At 36.6% G+C, this 24,940-nt stretch overlaps 1 protein-coding gene across 1 annotated transcript in view; it reads right to left on the bottom strand.

Annotated features, from left to right (window-relative positions):
• Positions 1-24,940, bottom strand: part of PHKB (phosphorylase kinase regulatory subunit beta) — a 217,961-nt gene that overhangs the window by 9,257 nt on the left and 183,764 nt on the right. The window contains exons 21-27 of the mRNA XM_065898359.1: positions 24,839-24,900; positions 24,595-24,757; positions 23,409-23,490; positions 21,514-21,571; positions 19,262-19,352; positions 16,248-16,450; positions 4,113-4,247 (exon numbers count right to left, since the gene is read on the bottom strand). Of these exons, the coding sequence (XP_065754431.1) occupies positions 4,113-4,247; positions 16,248-16,450; positions 19,262-19,352; positions 21,514-21,571; positions 23,409-23,490; positions 24,595-24,757; positions 24,839-24,900 (794 nt within the window). The remainder of the gene's footprint in view (positions 1-4,112; positions 4,248-16,247; positions 16,451-19,261; positions 19,353-21,513; positions 21,572-23,408; positions 23,491-24,594; positions 24,758-24,838; positions 24,901-24,940) is intronic.

Raw genomic sequence — 24,940 nt, 5'->3', positions numbered from 1 at the left:
TCCATCATTCCATCTATACTTATTAATTGGAATTCCATTGTAATACAAGTCCTTTCTCTCCCATTTATCTATTTATATCAGCATGGACTCATGGATATTTATTCTACCAGATGTAATCCAATAGTATTATTTATTTTCTTGCTCAAATTGTTCCAGCTTTGGCCATTGAGTCTTCTTCACATTGTCTCCAGCATCCTTCTAACACACCTCTATAATTTTTTGGAGCATTTTCTTACTTTCTGGTACCACAAGATGTTCCAGGTTCATCTTGTACTTTTCTTGCCCCAGCCCTGGAATCAACCATTTCTCCAAGGAACTCTGGTTCCTTTATTAGAAAGTGGTATTTGGAAATCAATATCTGGGCACTAGGTTTGCCCATTGCTATTGGGGTTTCATTGCTTCTAGGTTCTTTCAGTGGACACTTAGAAAAGATACGGATGTATGCTCACATATACACATCCACATTTATTGCTGTATTTATTTCTGTATCTATACATCTGTGTAAAACTCATGAATTCATACTGATACTCCCAATTCCAGCCCAAAACCACAGGGTATATTCTAGCCACTCCTCTTTCCTTATTTGTAACTACATTTTCCAACAGTGAAAAAAAATCTGGCTCAAATTAGCCACATTTACTTATTTATTTGATATCAGTGTGTGTATGTATACACACCATATATATAACACTATGTGTGTATGTGCGCATATATATATATATATATATATATATATAAATATATATAAATTCCAGAATTGCTAATTCCTACCTCTGTGAGAAAAAAATTTATTATACAGAGTACAGGATTTGTGTGCAGTTCTTTTTTGTTCAGCTTTACAGTGTCTAGTCAATGTTTTCCAAAGGTACTTTGGTTAATTCTTGTCATCCCCTCCCCCTTCAGTGTGGTGATATTATTCATGTGTAATATGGTTAGGGTCAGTTGTTACTGTTTGTATTCTATTTTGGGTACCTTGCACACATGGATTAATTTTAATTATTTATATTTGGGGAATATAAAACATTACCATAGTTTAAGAGTCAGAGCTATTCAAATGGTATACTCAAATGGAAGGTATATTCAAATGGAAGTATTGCTCAACCCTCAACCCTACTGCACTGTACCTATTTTTTTCATTCTTCCCACCCTGTTCCTCCCCACTCCCTGAAGGTAACCAATTTCATTAGTTTCTGATTTATCCTTCCTGTATTTCTTCTGTAAAAGTAAGCAGATATCCCCTTCTTTCTTACATGAAGAGTAGTGTACGATACATACTCTTTTGTACTTTGCTGGGTTTTTAAAATTTTTTTATTTTATTTATTTTACTTATTTATTTTGGTTGCTCCTGGTCTTAGTTGTGGCAGGCGGATTCCTTAGTTGCAGCTCACAGCCTCCTTAGTTGCGGTTCAGCAGCTCCTTAGCTGCAGCAGTATGTTCCTTAGTTGTGGCACATGTGCTCCTTAGTTGCGGCTGGCGGGCTCTCTAGCTGCAGTTCACGGGCTCCTTAGTCATGGCATGCAAACTCCCAGCCACAGCATGCATGCGGGATCCAGTTCCCTGACCAGGGATCGAACCCACGTTTCCCCACACTGGAAGGCAGATTCTCAACCACTGCGCCACCAGGGAAGTCCTCTGGTTTCTCTTCAGAGTGTGTAAATCTTTTGCCTTTTACTTTGCTGTTTTTATGTAACGATATAGCCTAGAAATTATTCTATATCAGTTCATAGAGACCACACTCATTCTTTTTTCACAACTTCATAGTACTCCACTGTGTGGACATACCACAGTTTATTCAAATAATCCCTCATGCATGGGGACTAAGGTCATAGGCATTCCAAAATTTGCAATTATGAACAATGATGCAATGAACAACCTTGTGCATATATATAATACCTATTCATGCTGTTGGAGGCAACCTGCAGGGTGGGTCCCTAAAAGTAAGACTGCTGGGTCAAAGGGTAAGTGCAAATGTAGACTTTTTTTTAGATGTTGTCCAATTCCCATATAGAAGAGTTGTAGTCACCAGATATATATGGGAGTGTCTGTTTCTCCACAGCCTCAGCAAATGTTTGCCATACTGTTTAACTTTGCTAGTCTGATAGTTGAGAAATGGTATCTCAATGTGTTTTAATTTACATTTCTCTAATTATGAATTAGTTTGAACATCTTTCCAAATATTTAAGGTCCATTTTTAAATTTTTTAAATGAATTGATCAATCATATTTTCCCCCATTTTTCTCTTAGGTTTTTGGTTCTTTGTCCTTCAGTTTCTAAGATTCTTGGATATTAACTCTTTGTAACAAATGTTCTGTTCCAGCTTCTCAGTTGTCTTTTGGCATTGTCTATTTTTTCACCATGCAAAATGTTGCTTTTGATTTTTATATAGTCTTAATAATCTTTTATTGCCCCTGGGTTTGAATCATAGTTAGAAAGTCTTTCCCATACCAAGGTTACAAAGGAATTTACCCATGTCTTCTTTTTTTTTTAATTTATTTTTTTATATTTATTCCATTTTATTTTTTTTGGCTGCGTTGGGTCTTTGTTGCTATGCATGGGCTTTCTCTAGTTGCAGTGAGCTGGGGCTACTCTCTGTTGTGGTGTGAGGGCTTCTCATTGCAGTGGCTTCTCTTGTTGTGGAGCACAGGCTCTAGGCATGTGGGCTTCAGTAGTTGCAGCACACATGCTCAGTAGTTGTGGCTTGTAGGCTCTAGAGTGCAGGCTCAGTAGTTGTGGCACACGGGCTTAGTTGCTCTGTGGCATGAGGGATCTTCCCGGACCAGGGCTTGAACCTGTGTCTCCTTCATTGGGAGATGGATTCTTAACCACTGTGCCACCAGGGAAGTCCCAACCCATGTCTTCTTTTAGCACTAGTATGGTTTCTTTTTATTTTTTTAACGTTTAGATCATTAATCTGTTTGGAGTTTATTCTCAAGTACAGTATAAAGTATGAATTTTATTTTATCTTTTCCAAATGGCTATCCAGTTGTCCCATCACTATTTATTTAAAAAGTCCATCCTTGACCCAATGATTTTGAGATGTCATACATGAAATTATCATACATGAAATTTCCATATGTTCTTGGGGCGTCTATTTCTGGACTTTTTATTCTGTTCAACTGTTCTATTTTTCTGTTCATGTACCAGCATCACGTTATTTTAATTATAAAAACTTTAAAATATTTTTATTGTCTCTCTTAGGGCAAGTCTTTGTTTTATGTTTTTCTGGTTATTCTTGCATGTTTGTTTTTCCATAGGAAGTTTAGTATTAACTGGTCTAACTCCATAAAACAGTTTGTTGGAATTTCATTAAACTTGTAAACAGACATCTTTAAAATGTTGAATTTTCCTGTCTAAGAACAAGGATGCTCTTCCATTTGTTCAAATATACTTTTGCAAAAGACTTCTTCTCTAGGTATTTCTAGGCATATAACTATACCTTGGAAAGTACCAGGCACACAGATAGTGCTCAATAAATGCTTGCTTAAATAATTTTATTAAAGCACTTTCTGTAATAAAAATAACTCTTCAATTCAATGCAATCCAAAGTATTTGTTTTGCTTTTATTCTAATATTAGCACAAGTTAAGTCTAAGACAAGTTTTACCTGAATAAGTTTACAGTCTACTTAGAGAGACAGGGTTACAGGCAAGATATTTAAGTAACATTACCAAATCCAAACTTTTATGCCAAAATGTTGGGAGGAATTGACCAAAGTGGAAAGAAGTGTTACATTCTGCATAGAATAATAAAGATTAAGAAACGTTTACAATCTATACCTGAAAAAAGTATAAAATTCAAATCAACACAAAATCACAACTGAAGACAATTTTTTGTTTTTTGTTTTTTTTTGCGGTACGTGGGCTTCTCACTGTTGTGGCCTCTCCCGTTGCGGAGCACAGGCTCCAGATGCGCAGGCTCAGCGGCCATGGCTCACGGGCCCAGCCGCTCCCCGGCATGTGGGATCTTCCTGGACCGGGGCACAAACCCGTGTCCCCTGCAACGGCAGACGGACTCTCAACCACTGCGCCACGAGGGAAGCCCTGAAGACAATTTTAATTAGTATCTCTAGGTATGCTGCCCATCTACTGGTCTTTGATAAAGGATCCTCATTACCTTCCATTCCGTTGAGGCTGCAGAATATCCAACAGAAGCTGTTTCACTTCAGTAGGTGACAACTGATATAAGTCTCTGGCTGGCTTGTTTCCACCACGGATCTGTAGTTCATACTTCATAGCATGGATGATCCACCTGAAACAAAACAGGGAAAGCATGAATCAATAACTCTTGAAATAAAATCACCTTGTGCTTCTTTTGGCAATGCCCTTAACAGCACTGACCCATCCAAAGAGGAATGAAGAAAAGGCCATTTGAATTTCCTGAACTGCTGATATAATTACTTCCATCAAGATTATGTGACATGATCAGCCTCTTAAAAATGAGCCCTGCTTGTGCATATGTGGATAGGCAGTAAAACATGAAAATAGACAGGTACTTAGGTTCTTACCAAATGAGACTGATGAGTAGTGGCTGCCACACTACTATTTTCTTAATGCTAGATATATGAAAAAAACAAATAGGATAAAAATAAATCATTTTAAGAAATGGGCTGAGATATGCTATTATATACACATTTCTTTCCCAGGAAGGATAAGTATTTTTTACCTACTTCATTTATTTTGTAGTCATTAATTGGAAGGGACAGAGGAGAAATACCTGCCTTTGAAATACAGGCACACAGTTAGTTATAACTTAATTATACTAGTATATCAGAGAACATACTTTAATCAGTAGATTTCAGAAGAATCTATTCTTTAATAGATATTTAAATGCTGTTCATAAAACACATTTGTATTACAGGAAGAGCTTTAATGTGATTATTTAGGAAAGCATTTATTGAGCACTATTTGTGTGCCTGGTAGTTATGTGCCTAGAAATGCCTAAAATATTTCATTATTTTATGTGTAAATAATTTTATTATTTAACTTGAGAAGCTTTTAGTAAGTATTTTTACAGTTTCATCTCATTTCACTTATTGTATTCTGAGGAAAGAACTCAGATAAACTAGTTATGCAAACCAAAGAAAACTCAGGAAATAATACTATGCCTTAGGGAACCAGAACTCTACAGACCATTAGGAAAAGCTAGGGAATTAGTTTTACACAGCAGATTCCTGTGCTTTATCCTTAAATCCTTTGGTGAACACTGAATAACAAACAGAGACGGAGAACTCCAAAGAACATGTCTTCATTCACCCAGGCTTTGTCTCCCAAAGGGGGTACTGTGTAGCCAGCCCACAGGTAGAAACATCTAGTTACAGCAACAAAGATTTAAAGTGGCGAAGTTACTGTGCCCAAATATTTCAATATCTTTCTCTTATACACTTCTTTGAAAGACTGCCTACAGGTTATTGCAGGTACAGAGATGAAAATGTTAGGTGGAAATAATCAAAAGATTCAAGTCCTTCTTTCTGTCAAGGTTGGTTTGCAAAACAACAGTGATGCATCCTCATGGAATGACTTTACTCTCTCTCAATGGAAAAAATGGTAAGAAAAATGGTAATCATTTCCAGTTGAGCAGGAAGTAATATCAACCAAGCATATCACCCTGCCCACTGGGCCAGGCCATAAGCCACAAGGCAGTGTGTCTCCTGTGACTGCTCCAATCCCTCTGATAAGGCAACTCTCAGCTTTTTTTCCTATCCTCTTCACTATTCTTTGTTGTTGCCATTTCTGGAAGTTAGGAATTTAACTAGTCTGCCAGTCAAATGCAGACTATGTTGCATGACACTGAGATAGATTATAAAGGCATGAGAGATACACAAGGATAGAACATAATAATTTAAAAAATATATAACATTACTATTACTACTGATAGTACACGACAAATATTTAATACTTGCTCTTTGGTAAGAACACTAAAGATGACAAGGTATCTACAAACAACATGTTCGTGAGTTTTCTGGTATGTGCAACAAAACAGAATACGTAACGGAGTTAAGATGTACAATTTGCACTTCTCTAATCAGCTGAAAAGCAAAACTGGACTAAACCTGTATTATTGCCAAAGACTAGAATTTATTTACTTGTTCATCTTCATTATTATGAACTACATTTAATCAAAATGTTATATAAGCATAAAAGTCACAAGGATATAGTTACTAGTTACTATGGATGTTTTGATGTTAAAGTTGCTTATGAAATTAGTTCTTTTAAAAATTTATTTTATTGGAGTATAATTGCTTTACAATGTTGTGTTCATTTCTCCTGTACAATGATACGTGAATCAGCTATATGTATACCTATATCTCCTTCCTCTTCGGCCTCCCTCCCCCACCCCATCCCACCCATCTAGGTTGTCACAGAGCACTGAGCTGAGCTCCCTGTACTATACAGCAGGTTCCCACTAGATATCTATTTTACACATGGTAGTGCATTTATGTCAAACCTAACTAGCTGTTATAGCAACATTTCAGTTACAATAAACTGCTCCATGGATTCTCTTTAAAGTATAAAAATTCTATTTTTAATTTTATAGGTTGGACAAAATTGTTTTCTATTTATTATTTTATTTCTTTATTTAACATTTAAAATTTACATTTGAGGCAGCTTAGTATAATAGAAGGAACATCAAATTGAAAATCTAAAGACCAGCCTTTTGGTGTCCCCAAACAACTTAATGTCATGAAAAGAAAAATGGGGTAAAGGGGTACTGTTCTAGATTAAAAGTGACTTAAGAGATATAGCAACTAATGCCATGTGTGGGCCTTCTTTGGGACCCTGGTATTTTTAAAACAAAGTCATTTTGGGGACAGCTAGAGAAATATGAATAAAAACAGTGTACCAGGTAATATTAAGGAATTATTGCTAACTTTGTTGGGTGTGATAATGGTACTGTGTTTATTAAGAAAATGTCCTTTTTCTTACTTTAGATATATACTTACTAAAATATTGAGGGGTAAACGTCAAAATGTCATTTGGCTGTAAATTTCCTTTATAATTTACAGCCAAAACAAAGTAAAGCAAATATGGTAAATATAAATTACTAACAATTGCTTATACCCATTTAAATAATGGGTATATAGGAATTTACCAAACTATTCTGTTATTACACATTTAAATATTTTCATAACGAAAAGAAAAAACAATGAAGACAGACCTGGATACCAATTCTGTCACTTACCAACTGAACTCCATTTCCAAGTTATTTTTCAAATGGGAATACTGTATTACTATTACTTGTTCAGCTCATTTTATGAAATTATTTTGAGAAATAAGTAAGACAATGTTATGTTAAAACTGTTAAAGTGCTTTTGAAATTATAGAGTTCAATTTTTATGTTCAATTGTTATGTTCAAATTATGTTAGCAAACTCCTTTTATTTGACTTCTCAAACTCAGATTGGAAGAAGTGCCTCATTGATTTCACTTCAGGAGGTGTCCTCTTCTAAAATAAGTAACTAAATTTTTTAAAACACTTACTTTTTAAGGTCCTCCCCAAACTTGAGTTATTAAAACTAAACATTATCTATCACATTTACCTTTTAAAACCTTCAGTACCATAAGCAAAGATAGTTGGAGATCTAAAAATTTCCCCTCAGGCTTCTATTTACAAAATCTCAGCAGTTCTGTGAGCAAATTATAGAAAACATTGTACTCAGCAGCCACCAAAGAAAGAAGATGACTTTAAAAAAAAAATAAATTTATTTATGGCTGTGTTGGGTCTTCGTTGCTGCATGTGGACTTTCTCTAGTTGAGGCAAGCGAGGGCTACTCTTTGTTGCAGAGCATGGGCTCTAGGCGCACAGGCTTCAGTAGTTGTGGCACGTGGGCTCAGTAGTTGTGGCTGGTGGGCTAGAGCACAGGCTCAGCAGTTGTGGCACATGGGCTTAGTTGCTTCACGGCATGTGGGATCTTCCCGGACCAGGGATCAAACTTGTGGCCCCTGCACTGGCAGGCAGATCCTTAACCACAGAGCCACCAAGGAAGTCCCAGAAGGTTCATTTGAGCACAAATGAATCTAACTTATTTGCCAGATTGTTAAAAATACATTATTCATTCAAAAATATTGGCCAAGTTAATCTGTTTAGCTTGGAATTCTTCAAAAGACTAAAACAGAAACAGCCAAATAACCTTATATATGAACAGACACTTAAAGAAAGTAAATAACCAAGTGAGTCACACAGTTTAGAAAATCAAAGACATTTTAATCCATTTTTAGAACTACTAATACAAAAGAGCATTAATTCCTTTGCATGGGAAAATCTGGCTTCTTACCCTCATTCCTGCTGACAAAGTCACCAAACATGATTTGACAATTCCAATGTAAAAGCACTTAACGCAAAATGGGGAAAGCAAGCAAGCAAGCAACTGTGGAAGGTCAAAAGAATGAAGGTTATTCTTGGACCAGATCCTTATAAATTCAGTCTGCCTAAAGAACCAGGGACATGCTCTATCTGACAATAAGCAAATGAGAGAGAGGCAGATGCACACTTCTGACTAGATCAACCTTCAAATGTAGCATGGTCTGACTTGACAATGAATTCCTCCACAATGCTGGAAATATGTGAAGAGGTGGCCTAGTATTCCTATACAGTCCTGGGAATAAGTTTATCCTTCTAAAAACTCTCTTAATGTGAGGTTGGTTAGCATGTTGTGTATGTATTGGCATTTTCCTTTCCAACCTTCCCCAATTAAGGAGTGAAATATAAAATAAGGTACATGGAAATCTGACATCACTGGTAAATCAGAACAGCTGACATTTTCTGAAAAAATGTTATAAAGAATAGCACTGATCCACAGCAAGAAACAATTTTTAAAATAATCATTTTGAGGTTATTTCAAGACACTAAGAAGTATTTGCCAAGTTTACTGTTAAACAAGTGAACAAATAACTGTGCAAACATTTTACTAAGCTATATGACAGGAGATGAAAAGTTGCAAGAAGGGACTGTTCTGCTTGATTCCTATTAATACCAAGAGGGTGACAATTTGATGAGGCAAAGTGAGCTTCCTGTTTGGTAACTGGAGAGCAATCATTCACCCACTCTACCTCTGTTCTAATCATAACAGAATAGAGGTAGAACTCCATCATCTCACTTCTTTACCTCGTATCAAATGGCAAAAGCAAAGTACTATGAATGAGTATCAAACCATGCTAATGAACTCAGAGCTGCAATTATCTCCTTTTTCCTTTACTGCACAAGCAATGTTATGGTCTGGTACCTATGACACCAAAGGACTTCTCTTAAGCACTGGATGTGTGATCCACAGATGCAGCTGTGGGCATTAGAAGACAAGACATGCATGGATCATAATGGCTTACAGAGGATGTCTTGGCAGTATGAAAAGCAGGGATGAAAAAGACTTGATAACATATATGCTCAGGGGTTGTCTCCTGAATAATAGACCTAGAGCAGAAAGCAGTTGATTGGAGGTCTTTACAGTAATGGGCCTGTCAGGAACTTGATCTATTTCAACATGAAAGCTGGAGCACAAATCAATAATGAGACAGCAAATCAAATCATTATCACACTAGAATACCATTCCTGTGAGCAGGTTAATTTTGTTCACTGGAGTGCCTGATAGCAGTAATGCTGAAGAAATTGCATTGGCAGGATTAACCTTGGGAAAAAGAGAAAAGAAACATGGTGGTATTGGTTTAAAGCGATTGAGGCAGTGGGTGATGTAAATAAATAAAATTTAAAAATCCAAAAACCTCAGAGAGAGAGGTTAAAACAGAGATACAAGCATACATAGTGCAGGAGAATTATGTGTAAGATGTACTATGACTCAGACAAATGTTCTTATTTTTTATGTCCATTCAGCCTAATGAATGTTAGCATTTCAGGAGGAATATGGTGTTAAAAGCTGGCTAAACTATCAATCTCTTTACTCATAATCAACATTTAAAAGATAGAAACAACAGTAAAAAGTCAGATATGAATGAGTCTGAAATGCTTTAATTAACCTATAAGGAAATAAAAAAATGTTTTCTATAAATCCCTCCCTTCTTTCTTTTAAAATCATGCTACAAACACAAACGGGTGACTTAGAAGAGCAAGAAATTCAACAATTTATAAGAAATTTGACACTCAAGGACTCTATAAATGAATAATTTACTCTTAAGCAAGGTTTTAAGCAAAACCTTCCAGGGACTAATTAAAGGTAAATTTTGTAAAGAAACATATAAATAGAGGATGTGTTTGCTGCTAGCAGTAAATGCAAGGAAGCTGTTCATTTAAGGAGCTGAGGTCTGAGTAAAATTTATTTAAAATAAGTTCCAATAAAAATATATTAAAAAGATACGAAATTATTTTTTCTTTCAGAAGGGCACTACCACAAGCCTCACAGACAGGATAACTGCAGTTCTCTGAGGTTGTTAGATAACCCTTGAATAGAGACAGGGTTCCAAAACCTTTCTGTTAATATGGTGAAGGAGCACCGTGGGCAGGCACAGGAGAATTTTTTTTTTTAATTTTTATTTAATTAATTAATTTATTTGGCTGTGTTGGGTCTTTGTTGCTGCACGTGGGCTTTCTCTAGTAGCAGTGAGTGGGCGCTACTCTTCGTTGTGGTGCGCAGGCTTCTCATTGCGGTGGCTTCTCTTGTGGAGCACGGGCTCTAGGCACGCGGGCTTCAGTAGTTGTGGCTTGCAGGCTCTAGAGCGCAGGCTCAGTAGTTGTGGCACACGGGCTCTAGAGCGCAGGCTCAGTAGTTGTGGCACATGGGCTCAGTTGCTCCGCGGCATGTGGGATCCTCCCGGACCAAGGCTCAAACCCATGTCCCCTGCATTGGCAGGTGGATTCTTAACCACTGTGCCACCACGGAAGTCCCCACAGGACAATTTTTCAGAGTCTGCCATGTGCTTCATGAGGTCCCACCAGATGATGGTGGGGTAAGACCATGTCAGATGGCAGCAGAGAATCCAAAAGGGATTTTGAGTTAAGGTTTCTTTATGAAATGCTTGGGATCATTCCACTGGGCCTTGAAGGAGAATCAACTATGGTGGAAAGGGATACCTCGAGGGTGAACATCTCTTGTGGGAGAAGAGGGTCTTTGCAAACCTAGGACTGGAAGACAAGGGTGAGTATGTGTGTGTTTGTTGGAGGGGGTGGGTGGGGCACGGGATCCTCCTCCTTGGGATTTGTAGTCTGCAGAAGGAAATCCCCAGAGGTACTTGCTCTCCAAATGCCACAAGATAGAGGACCTCAAATTACCAAATGTCACAGCGATACTGTTTAAGTTTTATCCTTTGCAAAACACCTTCACATTCCTTACCCAGAACCTCCACAAACCAATGAAGAAGCCAAAGCAGCGACAGCCTCCCTATTTTATATACATGAGAGCTGGAAGAGGGATGGGGAAGCATGAACTCTGGAGTCATTCACCCTAGGTTCAAATCATCGTTCTTAGTATTGTGACCAAGTGCAAGTTACTTAACTTCATTGAATTTTCATAGTATCTTAATATATCTCTTGCACTGTACAAGGGGCTAACCTAGAATTACTTCCAAATCATCCCTATTTTCTTGGTCTCATGATGAATAAAGGGGGCAAAATCTTATTTTTTATGTTTGTTAATTTGTAACTGTTCAGCCTCCTTGGTGTGTCTTGTACTGTACAATGCTAAATAGTACTGATCCTAGATTGGAGGACTGACAAACTAAAGACAAAAACCATCAGGAGACAATGCACATCATAGCTGCTACATGAATACTTGAATGTAAAATGGGTCATAGGTTGAAATCATGTAGAAGGTACCATAAAGGTCATAAGGTTTTAGAAACAAACAGTAAGGCCTGTTTCCCTTAAAAGAGAGCAACACTATACATAAGTGAAAACATGCACAAAGTATTTAAGATTGAAGAACAAGAACTTTGGAGTCAGGCAGTCCTGGGTATAAATCCCAGTTCTTTCACTTACTGATTTAAGTTATCTAAGCTCTCTGAATCTCAAGTTGTTTACTTTAAAATGGGGGTCCTAGTGACTACCTCAAAGTTGTATGGATTAAATCAGATAATATATATGAAGTATTTTTAGCATATTGTCTAGCATGTAATAGGTGTGCAATAAATAACATGTGGTTATGGAGATGGAGGAGGATGAAACCGTTCACCAGAGTAAACTTCTGAGTGCAATAACAACATGTTACTCACATATGTATCCCCTTAGATCCTTACAGGGAATGCTGATTAGAGAAGTACCATTATAAGGTAATTTGTACCATGCTCTGATATGATTAACTGCACCATTCCATTAATAAGTGGAGAAAGTGCTACATCCTTCTATTCCCTATATGTATGATTAAATTTTCATATAAACAAGGCCCTATTTAACTTTGTCATTTCCTGAAGGACATGACTTGTACAAACCAAGTGCATTTATCAAAATTAAAAGAGTCTTTTATTTCTCTGAGTAGAGAGCCATGCTTTTATTTTTCCTAAATTCCCCATCACTAGCTCAAGGCAAACTACCTGAATCTACTTATAACCTATATATTAAACAATCTGTCAAATTTTATTGAACATCTCCTGTGGGCTAGACCACAATACAGACAGGAAGAGAAGATCTGGTTTCTATCCTTAGCAGACGTAAATTTCTTAAATAAATTACTTCTTATTTAAAAAAAAACAAAAAAAACAAAAGACTCCGGGACTTCCCTAGTGGCACAGTGGTTAAGAATCTGCCTGCCAATGCAGGGGACACGGGTTTGATCCCTGGTCTGGGAAGATCCCACATGTCGCGGAGCAACTAAGCCCATGTGCCCAAATACTGAGCCTGCACTCTAGAGCCCACAAGCCAAGCTACGGAAGCCCATGCACCTAGAGCCCGTGCACTGCAATGAAGAGTAGCCCCCACTCGCCACAAGTAGAGAAAGCCTGCGCACAGCAACAAAAACCCAACACAGCCAAAAGTAAATTTTAAAAATATAAATAAATTTAAAAAAATCAGACTCCTTCCCAACTGACAATGTCCCAGTGTTTAGAGCTGACCCTGTGAGTCCAGCATATGGGGGAAATACATATAATAAGTTGGGCAGGAACAATGTTAATACCCACAATGGGAATATAATGCCTCGATTAATTCCAGGATGAGTTTCAGGACAGTGAATAAAGTTTCCCGGCAAATTTCTCCATTAGGAGGCTTTTTTCTATCATTAGATACTAAGTCAGATGCTCTGTCCTGACATTTTTATTTCGGGTGACAGTTTGAGAAAAAGAGTATTTTATTTCTCACAGAAGGCACTGAACATATAGAATAGCAGATACAAAAACAGGAAGAAAACTATTTTTAGAATAAACTAAACATACTTCATTCCCATGCAGAGAAAGAAGCTTCAGGTCAGATGGATTCAAGGAAGAAAATTACATTGGATTTTTGAGAGAACATAAATTAACCTAAAATGCTGAATAAGCAGTAAAGGAAAATCTACTTAGAGGCTGAAAAACACAGCATTGTAAAATCCTGGGGAACAGTTAACTTTTACTTTAAGCCTTTGCTTAAGTCACAGTAAGGATGACTATCACTTAAAGAGTCCCCTGAATAGAACATTTACTACAAATAATATGATTTGGAAGAGTTATAACCTATACTTCTTAGTCAGCCTCAGAGAAATGCCTGAATCTGTGACAACAGAGTGCTTTTAATACCTGTATGGATACAAAGAATCACACCTCTTTTCATTTAGAGACAACTCACATGAAAGACCCATTTCTGCATCCTCATATATAGTCAAGAATTAGAGCTGAAAATTTTAGAGCTAACAGAGACCGAAAAATCAGGATATGATTCAAAGTTCTTATAATTGATTTGGAATACATCCTAATATTTGAAAGGAATTATTTTAAGAGATAAAAATGAAGGTCAAGTTCTATGCAGAGTGAGTTCATTTCTCAATCAAAAGAAAGAGGAGATAAAGAATGGGAAGCGCACCTGAAATATACTCTAACTAAAATCAGGTAAACAGTTTAAAAACTAATAACCTCAACTAAAAAAATTTAAGTAAAACTGAAAAACATAACTTACAAAGTAGAAATCTCCCAGAGAAAATAATTGACACTGATTTTATGTATATTTTTCCACATATACATTATACACACACATATATATATACAGTATTATTGTTCTTTTATAAAAAATAGAACAATATATTTGCAACTTTTTTTTTCACTTAATTTATCTTGGACATTTATAAATGTCAGTATATTGACTCTGTCTTGTTACTTGTAATGGCTGCACAGCATTTTATTGTATGGCCCACTATTTCAAACAAGCATGAAATGAAGACTGCTGTTAAAGTATGTCTAAATTCCTAGAATGAGAATTGTTGAAACGAGAGGCATTCAGATACTTCCAATAAGCAACTAGTTTTTAATGTAATTTTTTGAAGGAAAAAATGGGTAATCATTTTACATAAAGTGCTTCATACTCACATGCAAAATTAATACGAAGAAATGAAAGGGAAAATGAAATCAATCCAGCAATAGAAGAAAAAAAAAAAAAAGAAACAACAAGAAAGCATGGTAACTAAAAAACAAAATATAATGGTAGAAATAAGTCAAAATATAAATGAAATGGCACAAATATCACATATATTTCTACTAAAAGATAATCAGACTGGATTAAAAGTAAATATGGCATGAATGTTAAATATAAAAGACATATCTATACAAAATGAAAAAAGAACATTGAAGGTAAAGGAATGGAAGACAGTATACCAAGCTAATAAAAACAAAAACAGAAAGCAGGCATGGCAGTAATATTAGACACAAATAATTCGTTTGTTATATTTCATGCATTGTAATGGGACCATGGTTATGATTTTAAAAAGTCCTTATGTCTTAGAGATACACACTGAAGTATTTACAGATTACATGATATGATGGATTTGCTTTAAATCTAGACGGGAGTGTGGGTGAGGTAGGCAGTGGAGGGGTATGAGTGAAATAAGATTGGCCATATGATGATATTGTTGAAGCTGAGTAATAGTATGGGCTTTATTATACTATTTTCTATATTTTTGTAGATGTTTGAAATTAAAAATAATTTTTAAAAAATAATTCAATTACAAAATAAATGACACAAGGAAAGATTCATTGTTAAAACATGGCAACATGGACAAAAACAAAGCTTTAAAATATATAAAGCAAAATGGATAAAAATGCAAGGAGAGATTGACAAATTCATAATCAGGAGAACATTTTACAATTTATCAGCAATCGAAAGTCAAGTAGGACAGAAATAGTAAAGATATTGATGATCTAATTATACAACTAGCAAGCTAAACACTTATTCACACTCACACATTCACAGGTATTTGCGCCTGACAGGCTACATAGTCTTTTCAAACACTTGATCATCCCCCAAATTGGCCACATATTAGGTTACTCTATATGCTCAAGTATTGTTTTTTGTTGACTTTTTTACAATTAGAACATATTCACATGATACCTGCATTCAATACAATCAAAAATATGTTTGAAAAAATGAAAAGACGCATTTGTACTTTACTCGGTTGTGGCAGGCCTTTTAAACATATTATTTTGTTTCATCTCACACAAAACAATGAGGCTGGTATGAAAACAGGAGGGAGGTTCAGCCACTGACCTCAGGCCACTGAGATGATGAGTGGCGGTCTGCACTTGCACTCAGTTCTGCTGGATGCCAGAGCCTGGTCACGTGCTTACTGCACTGCCTCACACAGTGCTTGACTAAGAAGATTCAAGATCACCAGAGCCTTACTTTCAACTTCTCCAAACAGAACATTTACAATTTTAATGACTAAAATTTAGATTTTGGTAGAAAATGGATACAGAAGAATATTCTTAAAAGGACCAAGTTTTTATTTGAGTGTGTCCTCCTGACACCTAATTTTACTAAAAAACCCCCACTCTTCTCTTAAGTCTTATCCACTTATTTAGAGGATTTTTTACAAGTATTGTGCATAATGGGGTTTTTGTTTGTTTGTTTTATTGTTTAACATGATACACCTGTTTAAACCCCTGGAGTTTGATTTTACCAGAGAACAGAGTTATTCCCCTACATCTCATGTTGGGAGTTAAATATGTTTAACAGGAGGGTTTTTTTCAGGCCACTAGTATTTATTTCTTCATACCACCAGATGTTGTCTCTATGACTTAGGGCAAGATGCACTGTCCTAAATACCCACCAGATTTGGGGCAGCACTTCACTCAGAGAGGCCGAGGACCACTTGAACAATTCTCTTTATGCAAATGCAAAGTACTTTACTCACCCAATTCGTATTTTCAGCATGCCACGGAATAACTCCGGGTTATTGGAGATGATCCAGCCAATATGGATGACCAGTTCTTGCTGAATGACCGCCTCCCTCTCATCATGGGTATTACACTTGTAATAGATGATGTTCTTAATCACTCTTGGAGACAAAGGATTAGAGATAACCTCTTCTTCATGTCCAAAGGCACCCAGAGTTACCTATAGGTGGCAGAATTTTATTGTAAAAATTTCCTAGCTACTAACAGATAAAAGAAAAAAATTCAAGGCTCAGGATGACTGGCAGGATGAAATTACTCTATGCAAGCTAGGGAATTAGGTAGAATAACCGTTCCTGCTATTTATTAAAATGGCTTTCAAAGCATGACTCCCACTGGAGTTCATGATGGTTCAGTCTGGTCTGAAATACAAGGGCAGGTGAGGGTCCTGGTTAGGAGAGTGGAGGTGAATGGATAAAATCAGGGAAGGAATATAAATAACTAATGAGATAAAATTATTCTGAATGACTTTAGTACTAGAAACCCCCCAGAGAAACCAGAATACATTGACTAGTTTTACTTTAGTGCACAGTCTATGTTTGAGAGTATATCCTTCACCTCTTTTACAGTTTCTCATGTGGAAGTGTTTACTCTTTAACAACACTGTAATCTTTTCAAAGGCAGGTGTAAGGACATAGAGTTGTAGTGTAGCCCCACTTTTCCTGGCGTAGTTCTAGGCACCCAGTGAGTGCTGAAATACTTGTTGATGTATCTCTGGCCTGTGGAGGGGAATAAACAAGACTGCCCACAAGCCTGCGAAATGAGAAAGCACAGAGGGAAATGGCAATGAAAATTCAAAGCCAAGAGTGCTGTTGAGCCTGGGCAAGAGATAAACACTCTGCTCCCCCTTTCTCCTCTCGCCTTAGCATTCTGCCTCCCAGAAAAGTCTGAAGCCCCTCCTTCCTCCTCATTACCCCTCTCCCACTCTCTTCCTTGTACAGTGCACGATTATAAGATGCAGGAAAAAGAAGAGGACATCAAAGGGCCCTGTGTTTTCTGAGATGAGGGGAGAAAGCAGAACAGGCGTCTTCTGCCCCAACTTTGTGATGGAGTGAAAACTGCGAACTGCTAGTTTATTGTAACACAACTGGTACCAACCAGTTAGTCCAAGTGCGATTACTTTTATTAAAATGTCATCTTGTAAAGAAGAAAGCAAACAGAAGGCACATCATTGCCTCTGGAAGCAATGATGACTAAAGCACTATTTCATTCCAGGGAGCTTGAGGTGATCTGAAAGTGCTCTGTAGAAACAATATTACTTCAGTTCTCAGGGTGGAATTTCATAAATAAGCAATTACAAACTTGGAATGCTCCATTCTCATTTCTTTTTTGTAAAAGTGTAAGATGCAGTGAAAGAATGGACTTCATACACCTGAAGCAGAGCTGTCAGCCTCCCAGGTACCCAGCTCTGTAAGTGACTATTTCCCTGGGAGATGTGCTGGTCTGGTGGGCAATGGTCCAGCCACAGCCTCAGGACAGGCTCCAAGGCCTCCAGGACTCTGCTCTGTGAACAGAATCTCAGAATCACAGGCTGTAATCCCCCTCTAGATAGTGTATAGAATGGACATGACCAACCCTAACCTACCCCTCCTCTCCAACTGTCAGGTGCCAGTGACCTCAGAGATCACCAAAACCTTCTCATACATCGTAGAATTAACTATATTCTCAGATATACTACAGGGGCCTAAAATCCAAGGAAAAATAGCTTCCCAAAGCCTGTTTACTTTCTTTAAGGGGTGGCTCAGTCCAAGGCAGCAATACAGGACTCTGTGGCTGGATTTGAGGATTGCAGTGAGGAAAAGAACCCCATAAGTTACTACCTGTGTCTTGGTCTTTTTAGCTGACAAATGAGGATGAAAATTCTACCTCTTAATAATTTGGAGAAAATAACATATGTGAAAAGTGATTTAAATTTTTCTCAGGAGTTTTTTTTATTAGTACAATAATTTTTTCATTGTTATTAAATATTACAGAATAAAATATTCTTTCAACTTTTCAAAAGCTAGATGTCAAGATGAAATCATTTCAGTTTTAATGAGTTAAGAGCCCTGAGATATGAACAATGGGTTGATTCCATCAAAGAAGGTTAAAGTTTTTTGTATTATTATATCCCTAGGTTAACTATCAGGAAGACATGACAAAGCACACATACTCCCAAAGAAGAGATAGAAAGCAAGCAGGTTTTCATTCCAATCAAATGATTATTCAGCCAGGTAATTAGAGCTTATAGAAAATAAAACAAAAAATGAGCAGCCATATTCCACTCCACATAGCCACATGCACAGGCTCAATTCAACCCACATTCACCAAGTGCCTCTCCAAGGCCATGTTGGGCACACTGGGATAGGTGCTGGACAAGACATGGACCATGACCTCTGGGGGTTCACGGCCTACCCTGGGGTGAGAGACACACATTTAAATGAACTGGGATCCAGGGCAGGTTGTGAGGAGTGTCACAGGCCTACTGTGAGAACCGAGAAAGGGACTGCTAACTGGAGATGGCTCTGTGAGGAGAAGATGACAAGAGCTGGCCTTGGTGGGAGGGGAGGAGCTGGAAGGAGAGGTGGTCCAGAGGGTTAAGGGTCTGGGGAGTCAATGAATTTCTAAGGGGGAGAAGAATCTTAAGTGGAGGAGAAGGGAAAATGCGCCCTTCACTGCTCCCTGTCTTTGTTCTACTTATCCTAAGTCTGTCTGGAGTGCTTTAGTAGGTATCATACCATTTTCTTTGTCAGTATCTTCACTGATCTCAAGTTAACACAGAAGTTGAAAATTAAAGCTCTGAGGTGCAGCACAAACACTTAGTATCTGTGCATCTTTAAGACTAGATTTTGCTTGGGGAAGGAGCCTTTTGTAGAAATGCCTGAGCCGTGATTGTGAGAGACCTATGACACTGAGGCTTGCCAGATTTAAAAGCCAGGGTCCTGCCCAGAAACCTTTGTGACTGTGACGAAGAGTCTGAAAATCAGATACTTACCTGTTTGCCCTGCACTAAAACGTTAGTAATGGATGGGGCCAGGCTGTCCACTAGTTTACTTAAAAGACTTGCTGTATGGCGCACCACCGACCTGGGGGTGAAGAAGAGAGCAGGCCAGAGGTTGACAAATCTAAATGATGAATGAGTGGGGCCCCTGAATGGGGAGACTTAAAAATATACACAATTAGGTCCTCATGTAATAATATGGAGGAAACACTGACCCCAAGACACTGGACCTAACAGCTGAAATCTCCCAGACTGTAGGACCAACCAGAATTAGGGAGGGATAACCTCATCCTCACCTCTGCCACCAGCATTATTTGTGCCATTAACAATTTAAAAAGAAAGAAAAGGGAGCCTAACTATCCCTTTGGCAGGGAGTGGCATAGGAGGAAGAATTGATTATTCTGATTTTGCATTAAAAACTTCATTATTAAGACTGTCACTGGTACATGCCCTCTATTCCTATAACCCGCTTTAAATCAAGTTTCTTTCAGTGCCTACATAACCAAATCCCTGGATCAGGGGACTCACTTAGTACTCAATTTTAGGAAGTGATACAATGAAATACCAGTATTTTTTTTCTTGCCAGAATGTTGGAGGAAGGAATTCACACTGCTATTTTTACATTTCTGAAAAAGTCTTAGACTGTAAGGAGAACAGATTTTTAAGCACAGCACCTGCAATACATAAGACATTTTTGCCCCCTCAAAAGTAAAAATTCATGTGGGACTTTTAGATGGAGAAAATAAAATAAAAATGTAGGTTTAAAACTGTTTTCTTGTATTTCAGGATATCTATGGGAGCTGACCTATAAAAAACACTTACATTGCTTAATCTCAACATAGATGAACTAGTAGAAAATTAAGTCATATCAGATAAAGTTAGTGAAACAAACACTTCGTACTTTTAGAGAAGCTTTCACCCACACACTGTAAGACCAAAAGACATATTTAACCCTCAGAACGCAAATAAGCCCACACATTTCAAGCAGCTTGAGTTTCCACATTCTGTGCATGTTACCTGTTTCCCATGTACCAGAAAAGTAGTAATGTGTGGGGCTATAGAGGAAGGAAATTTCTGGGTAAATGCAGCCCCGTAGCGTACCGCCAACCTGGGTATGTCAGTGGAAAGCCATAAAAGGGAAAATACAGTAAATAAAACTTCCAGGAGTTTGTTCTTTTAAACATAACAGTCAGGACTCTAAATGTTTGCTAATGATTGATCTAAAATATAAGTATTAAACATAAAGCAAATACAGGTTTGCTTAACCGAAGATAAGATTATAGACCACATTTGAAATTTACTGACTAAAAAGCAACATCTATTGGTTTGCACGCATTACTGTGCTGAGAATTTACAGTGAAAATCTGAGACTTAACCACAGGACTATTACATAATTTCTTCTGGGTTGGAATGTTATATTTATTATAAATCATAGAGTTGAAATACTGCTAAGAGACTGTTTTGTCTAATCCCCTTATTTTAGAGATTAGAAAACAGGTTCATTAAGGTTAAGGGAGTTTCTTATGACACTGCTTGAAACTTTTTTTTCAAAATTAGATAATAATGGGTTATTAAAAAAATATATATATTTATATACTCTTAATTTCAAAATGTTAGATTTTGCTAGTAAAACTGTTACAATTGCTTCAAAAATGAAGATGGCATGCATTTAGACATACCCACCCCATTGTGAAATTAAACAACCTTATCTCAACTTACCTAATTTTTCTTCAGTCTCTGGGAAGAGACTACCTCTGCAGAACGTATCAGTTACTTGTTATGAAGCAACTACAATCATTGGGATTCATTCAACTTAAGTCATGAGAGAACTATTTCCTAAGTATATTATTTTTTGCCTGTGATTAAATGAAACACTGGTCTCTTCATGACCTTCTATAACAGAACAAGTTTCCCAAATACAAATTAGAACCTAAGCATCTTTCTGGGACAGAGGCGGTGCAGGGTAGGAAAGAGTAATTGGAACATCATTCCAGTGCATCCTCTCCAGGTTCTATTCCTAAGGGTGTCTTTACTCCCAGACATGTTTTTAACAACTTGGGAGAGCCATGATAAAATGCAATGTAGGCAGATCCTTAGAAAGTAGGCTGAGTCACAGTGCTGTAACCTTGGAGTTTAAAAGTAAAAATTAGGATGAATAACCACCTTTAAGACTGGTCCATTATCTTTAGGATACTGAATATGAAAACATAAAAATAAAACATAAGGACAAGGACGCTAATACGAACCAACATTTTTTGCTGCCAGCTCTTCTATAGACTCTCTCAATGTGATCAGAAACAGTACCTAGACATCAGATAATAGAGTCTTTGTTGAAAAATGCTTTTAATTAAATGCATAACATTTATTCCCCTTAAAAAAAAACACTCTTGAATTTTCATTTTGTTCCATTAGAGTTAATACATCCATCCATTAATGTTCTGAACTACCTGACATACTTAAATATGTAACCCAAATATATAGTGTGAATGTCTCCAACCCTTGTTACTACTTAGTTTGAGAATATGATTTGGAATAAGTACTTTATTTCTTGCAATTCATTGTTTTCTTAATACACAATCTATGTTTTTAATAAATAAAAATAAGTTATTTTAATTTACTATAGAAAATAAAAAACAGAATATAGCAAATTGAACAAATACTATAGACTGACTATACATAATTCTTCATTTATTTGTTCAAAAAAACTTTATGGTGATTCTGTTATATGCATGATCATATACCAGTGCTCAAAAAATACCACTGGGTTTCATTCTTTGGGAGCAATTTACATGTGGTCTGGCCTCATGACTGGTTTGTCAGTAAATTAACCACGTGACAGGACAGAGCACAAAAAAGGGTAAACAAGGGTAAAGGACATGATCTTTATCATTTTACCCTGAACTTATTTTTATAACAAATTGGATAAAATTATATTCAGATTCTGTAGATGCTTATGATTTTCAATACATAAGGTTTCACAGATTTAAAACATTTAAAGTCTTTTAAATATCTAAGTAACAGATGAATATTATTCTGAAGTTTATAAAAATGGTTTAAAAAAAATTCTCTCAACATTTTCATTATAAACTATTTTATATAAATTTTGTTTCATTTTAAAGCACTACTAAAATAACCATTCTGAATTCTAGGTTCCTAATGAAATGTCTGCTTTTTAATTATCCTATTGTTTTAAAGTATAAATTTTGATGTCCTCAATATAACTAGGATCCTGTTTACACTTTGAGTTTCAAGATTAATTAGAAACATGAAGGATTCTGTTTGAAATTTGCTTAAAGTTCTTCTGCCTTAATATTAAGTTAAAAAATTAAGACTATTCAATTCACTGTATAATACTCAAGCCAGTTATCTCTTAGCTACAATAATGCAAAAACTAAGTAGACCTTATTTGAATAAACAATTATGTTTAGTTCACTACCAGAACTATAAGTTTTATTAATTACATTGCTGTTTAGAATATTGACTCAATTTCTAAATCTAACTAAACAATATGCATCTCTGGACAGAGAACTTTCAGATGAGCTAAAAACTTTGAGTAGCTAGACATTAAATACTTGAAATGTATCCTACATTATTCTGTATTATAAAATGCTGGAAGTAGACCATGATGTAGAATTCAAAGATTCCTTAGAGTAGTGACTCAACATACAAGTGTAGATTTCAGGGATAATTGGGTTTCATCCTTAATGCAGAGTGGACATGAACACGATTAGAATGATTTATTTTTGTAAACAGTCTTGAGAGTGCAATTCTACTAAATGCCGTGTTCCATTTCAAATGGCTGCTGCAGACCATGAAGGAGCTAATTTTTATAGCTATAATGACTGAATATTGTTCTTGAAAACATACAGAAAATAAAACTGGAAACAGAAACTGTCGATAAACAACTATGGAGTTATCAGAGGTTAACAGTCACAGGCAGAATCCAGGTTCCAACACCATTCAGACAATCAGAGAAGGGGGTATGAATTTTCCTTTTAAAAGTGTTTTTTTAAAAAAGGTTTAACAGAGGAGAAAATAATTTGTAACATTTTAGTGGATATTCATTATGCATATTTGATATAAGTTCAAAAATAGAGAGGTCTTTTTATTTAAAAATGTTCTCTTAGACATGTACTCTTACCTTCCTTTGTGATGAAGTTGGGCCCTTCTCTTTTCAGCAGTATACCCAGCAGGATGGCTTGGCTAGCCAGACAACTACAGTCCTGAAAATATAAATCACTATGAGTAACTGTAATGAAATGGGTACAAAAATTACCACAGGGGGTAACTAATCATGAAACCACACGATGCAAAGAGGAAATATTCTGCTATGCAATTGAGAAAAGATAAAATGTCACTGCTATACTACCGAACGTAAGATGACATTATACAACTATTTATTTCAGCTATCCTGGAAACAGTGGGTAGCTTCCTGGGGTAGTAGGATTTAATAATCAAATTTTCCAGGAAACAAGATAAGTAATGAATAGAAAATATGTTGTCTACAAGCATTAACACTGATTCTGCCACTCTTTGAGAGATTCGGCCAAGTCATTTAATCACTCCCTTTTTGACTTTACTTGTTCATAAATGGGAGACCATGTTGCTGTCAACCCAATGTGGAGAGAAGGATGAAAGGAGGGGATGTATGTAGACCACTTATTATATGCATTATGTTTTATGCCTACTATATCATATTCATGCTTATGTCGATCCATAGATAATATCGATCAATCACAAGAACTGGTATCTGACAGGTTATATATTTAGCCTACATGCTCAAATTTGTATGGTCTAATAAAATGTCACTGTGTTTATAGCTCTACCATTAGAATTTCATTTCCTTTGATACGTACTATACCTTATACCCCCACCCCTCCTCCTTTAAAATGAAAATAACCTTAAGGAAGGTATAATACTAGGTTGCTAACATAATATTCATATGGATGTAGTTATAGGATTGCTTTCCTCGGTAACTGGAGAGACTCAAAGCAAGCATTAGACCTAAAAACTGAGACAGGAGAGAAGACCTGGGTTGGGAAAAGGCGACAAAGGGCACTGAAAGAGAAATCTGGAGATCCCAAAGGAAACTATACTTCTTTAATGGGTTACTCAAGACAACACACTCCTTAAGCATCTTTAAGACATCCACACTAATATCAGACCATGAGAACTACCTCTCATTACTGCCTCAGGTACAGACAGGCATCTACCTCCAGTTTAACTACAACCTTCTCTGGGAGGACAAGAAGAAATATCGTTTGCCCCTGGGAGTTCCTGCTCTGCCAACCTCACTCAGGGCCATGTGGGAATTGCATCTTCCTCACATTCAGTTTTTGAAGAATTTCATGGGTGGGTTTGTTTTTCCATTCAGTAATGGTGACATCTGGCTGCTGTTCTTCTTCAGGAGCATTGGAGGTACTGCTTTGTCGTTTGACTTTTGAATGTTTGGGAACTTCTAGTTCTTCAAAACTCTTAAATTCTGGAAGCCTAGAATTTAAAAGAAAAAGTTTCAGATTCCCTGCATTCCTAATGTAATCTCAAGAAACACAATAATCTAAAAGAACTTACTCTTCTGTGTCACTGATTCGTAAGAAGTCAAGTTGTTCTACCACAGCTCCAGATATTAGTGTCTGAAACGTGATTAAGAGTCACAGCTCTTAAATTCATCAA

This window comes from Phocoena phocoena, chromosome 20, assembly GCF_963924675.1.
Source record: "Phocoena phocoena chromosome 20, mPhoPho1.1, whole genome shotgun sequence".
Taxonomy (NCBI): domain Eukaryota; kingdom Metazoa; phylum Chordata; class Mammalia; order Artiodactyla; family Phocoenidae; genus Phocoena; species Phocoena phocoena.
This window is presented reverse-complemented; position numbering and strand designations above follow the sequence as displayed.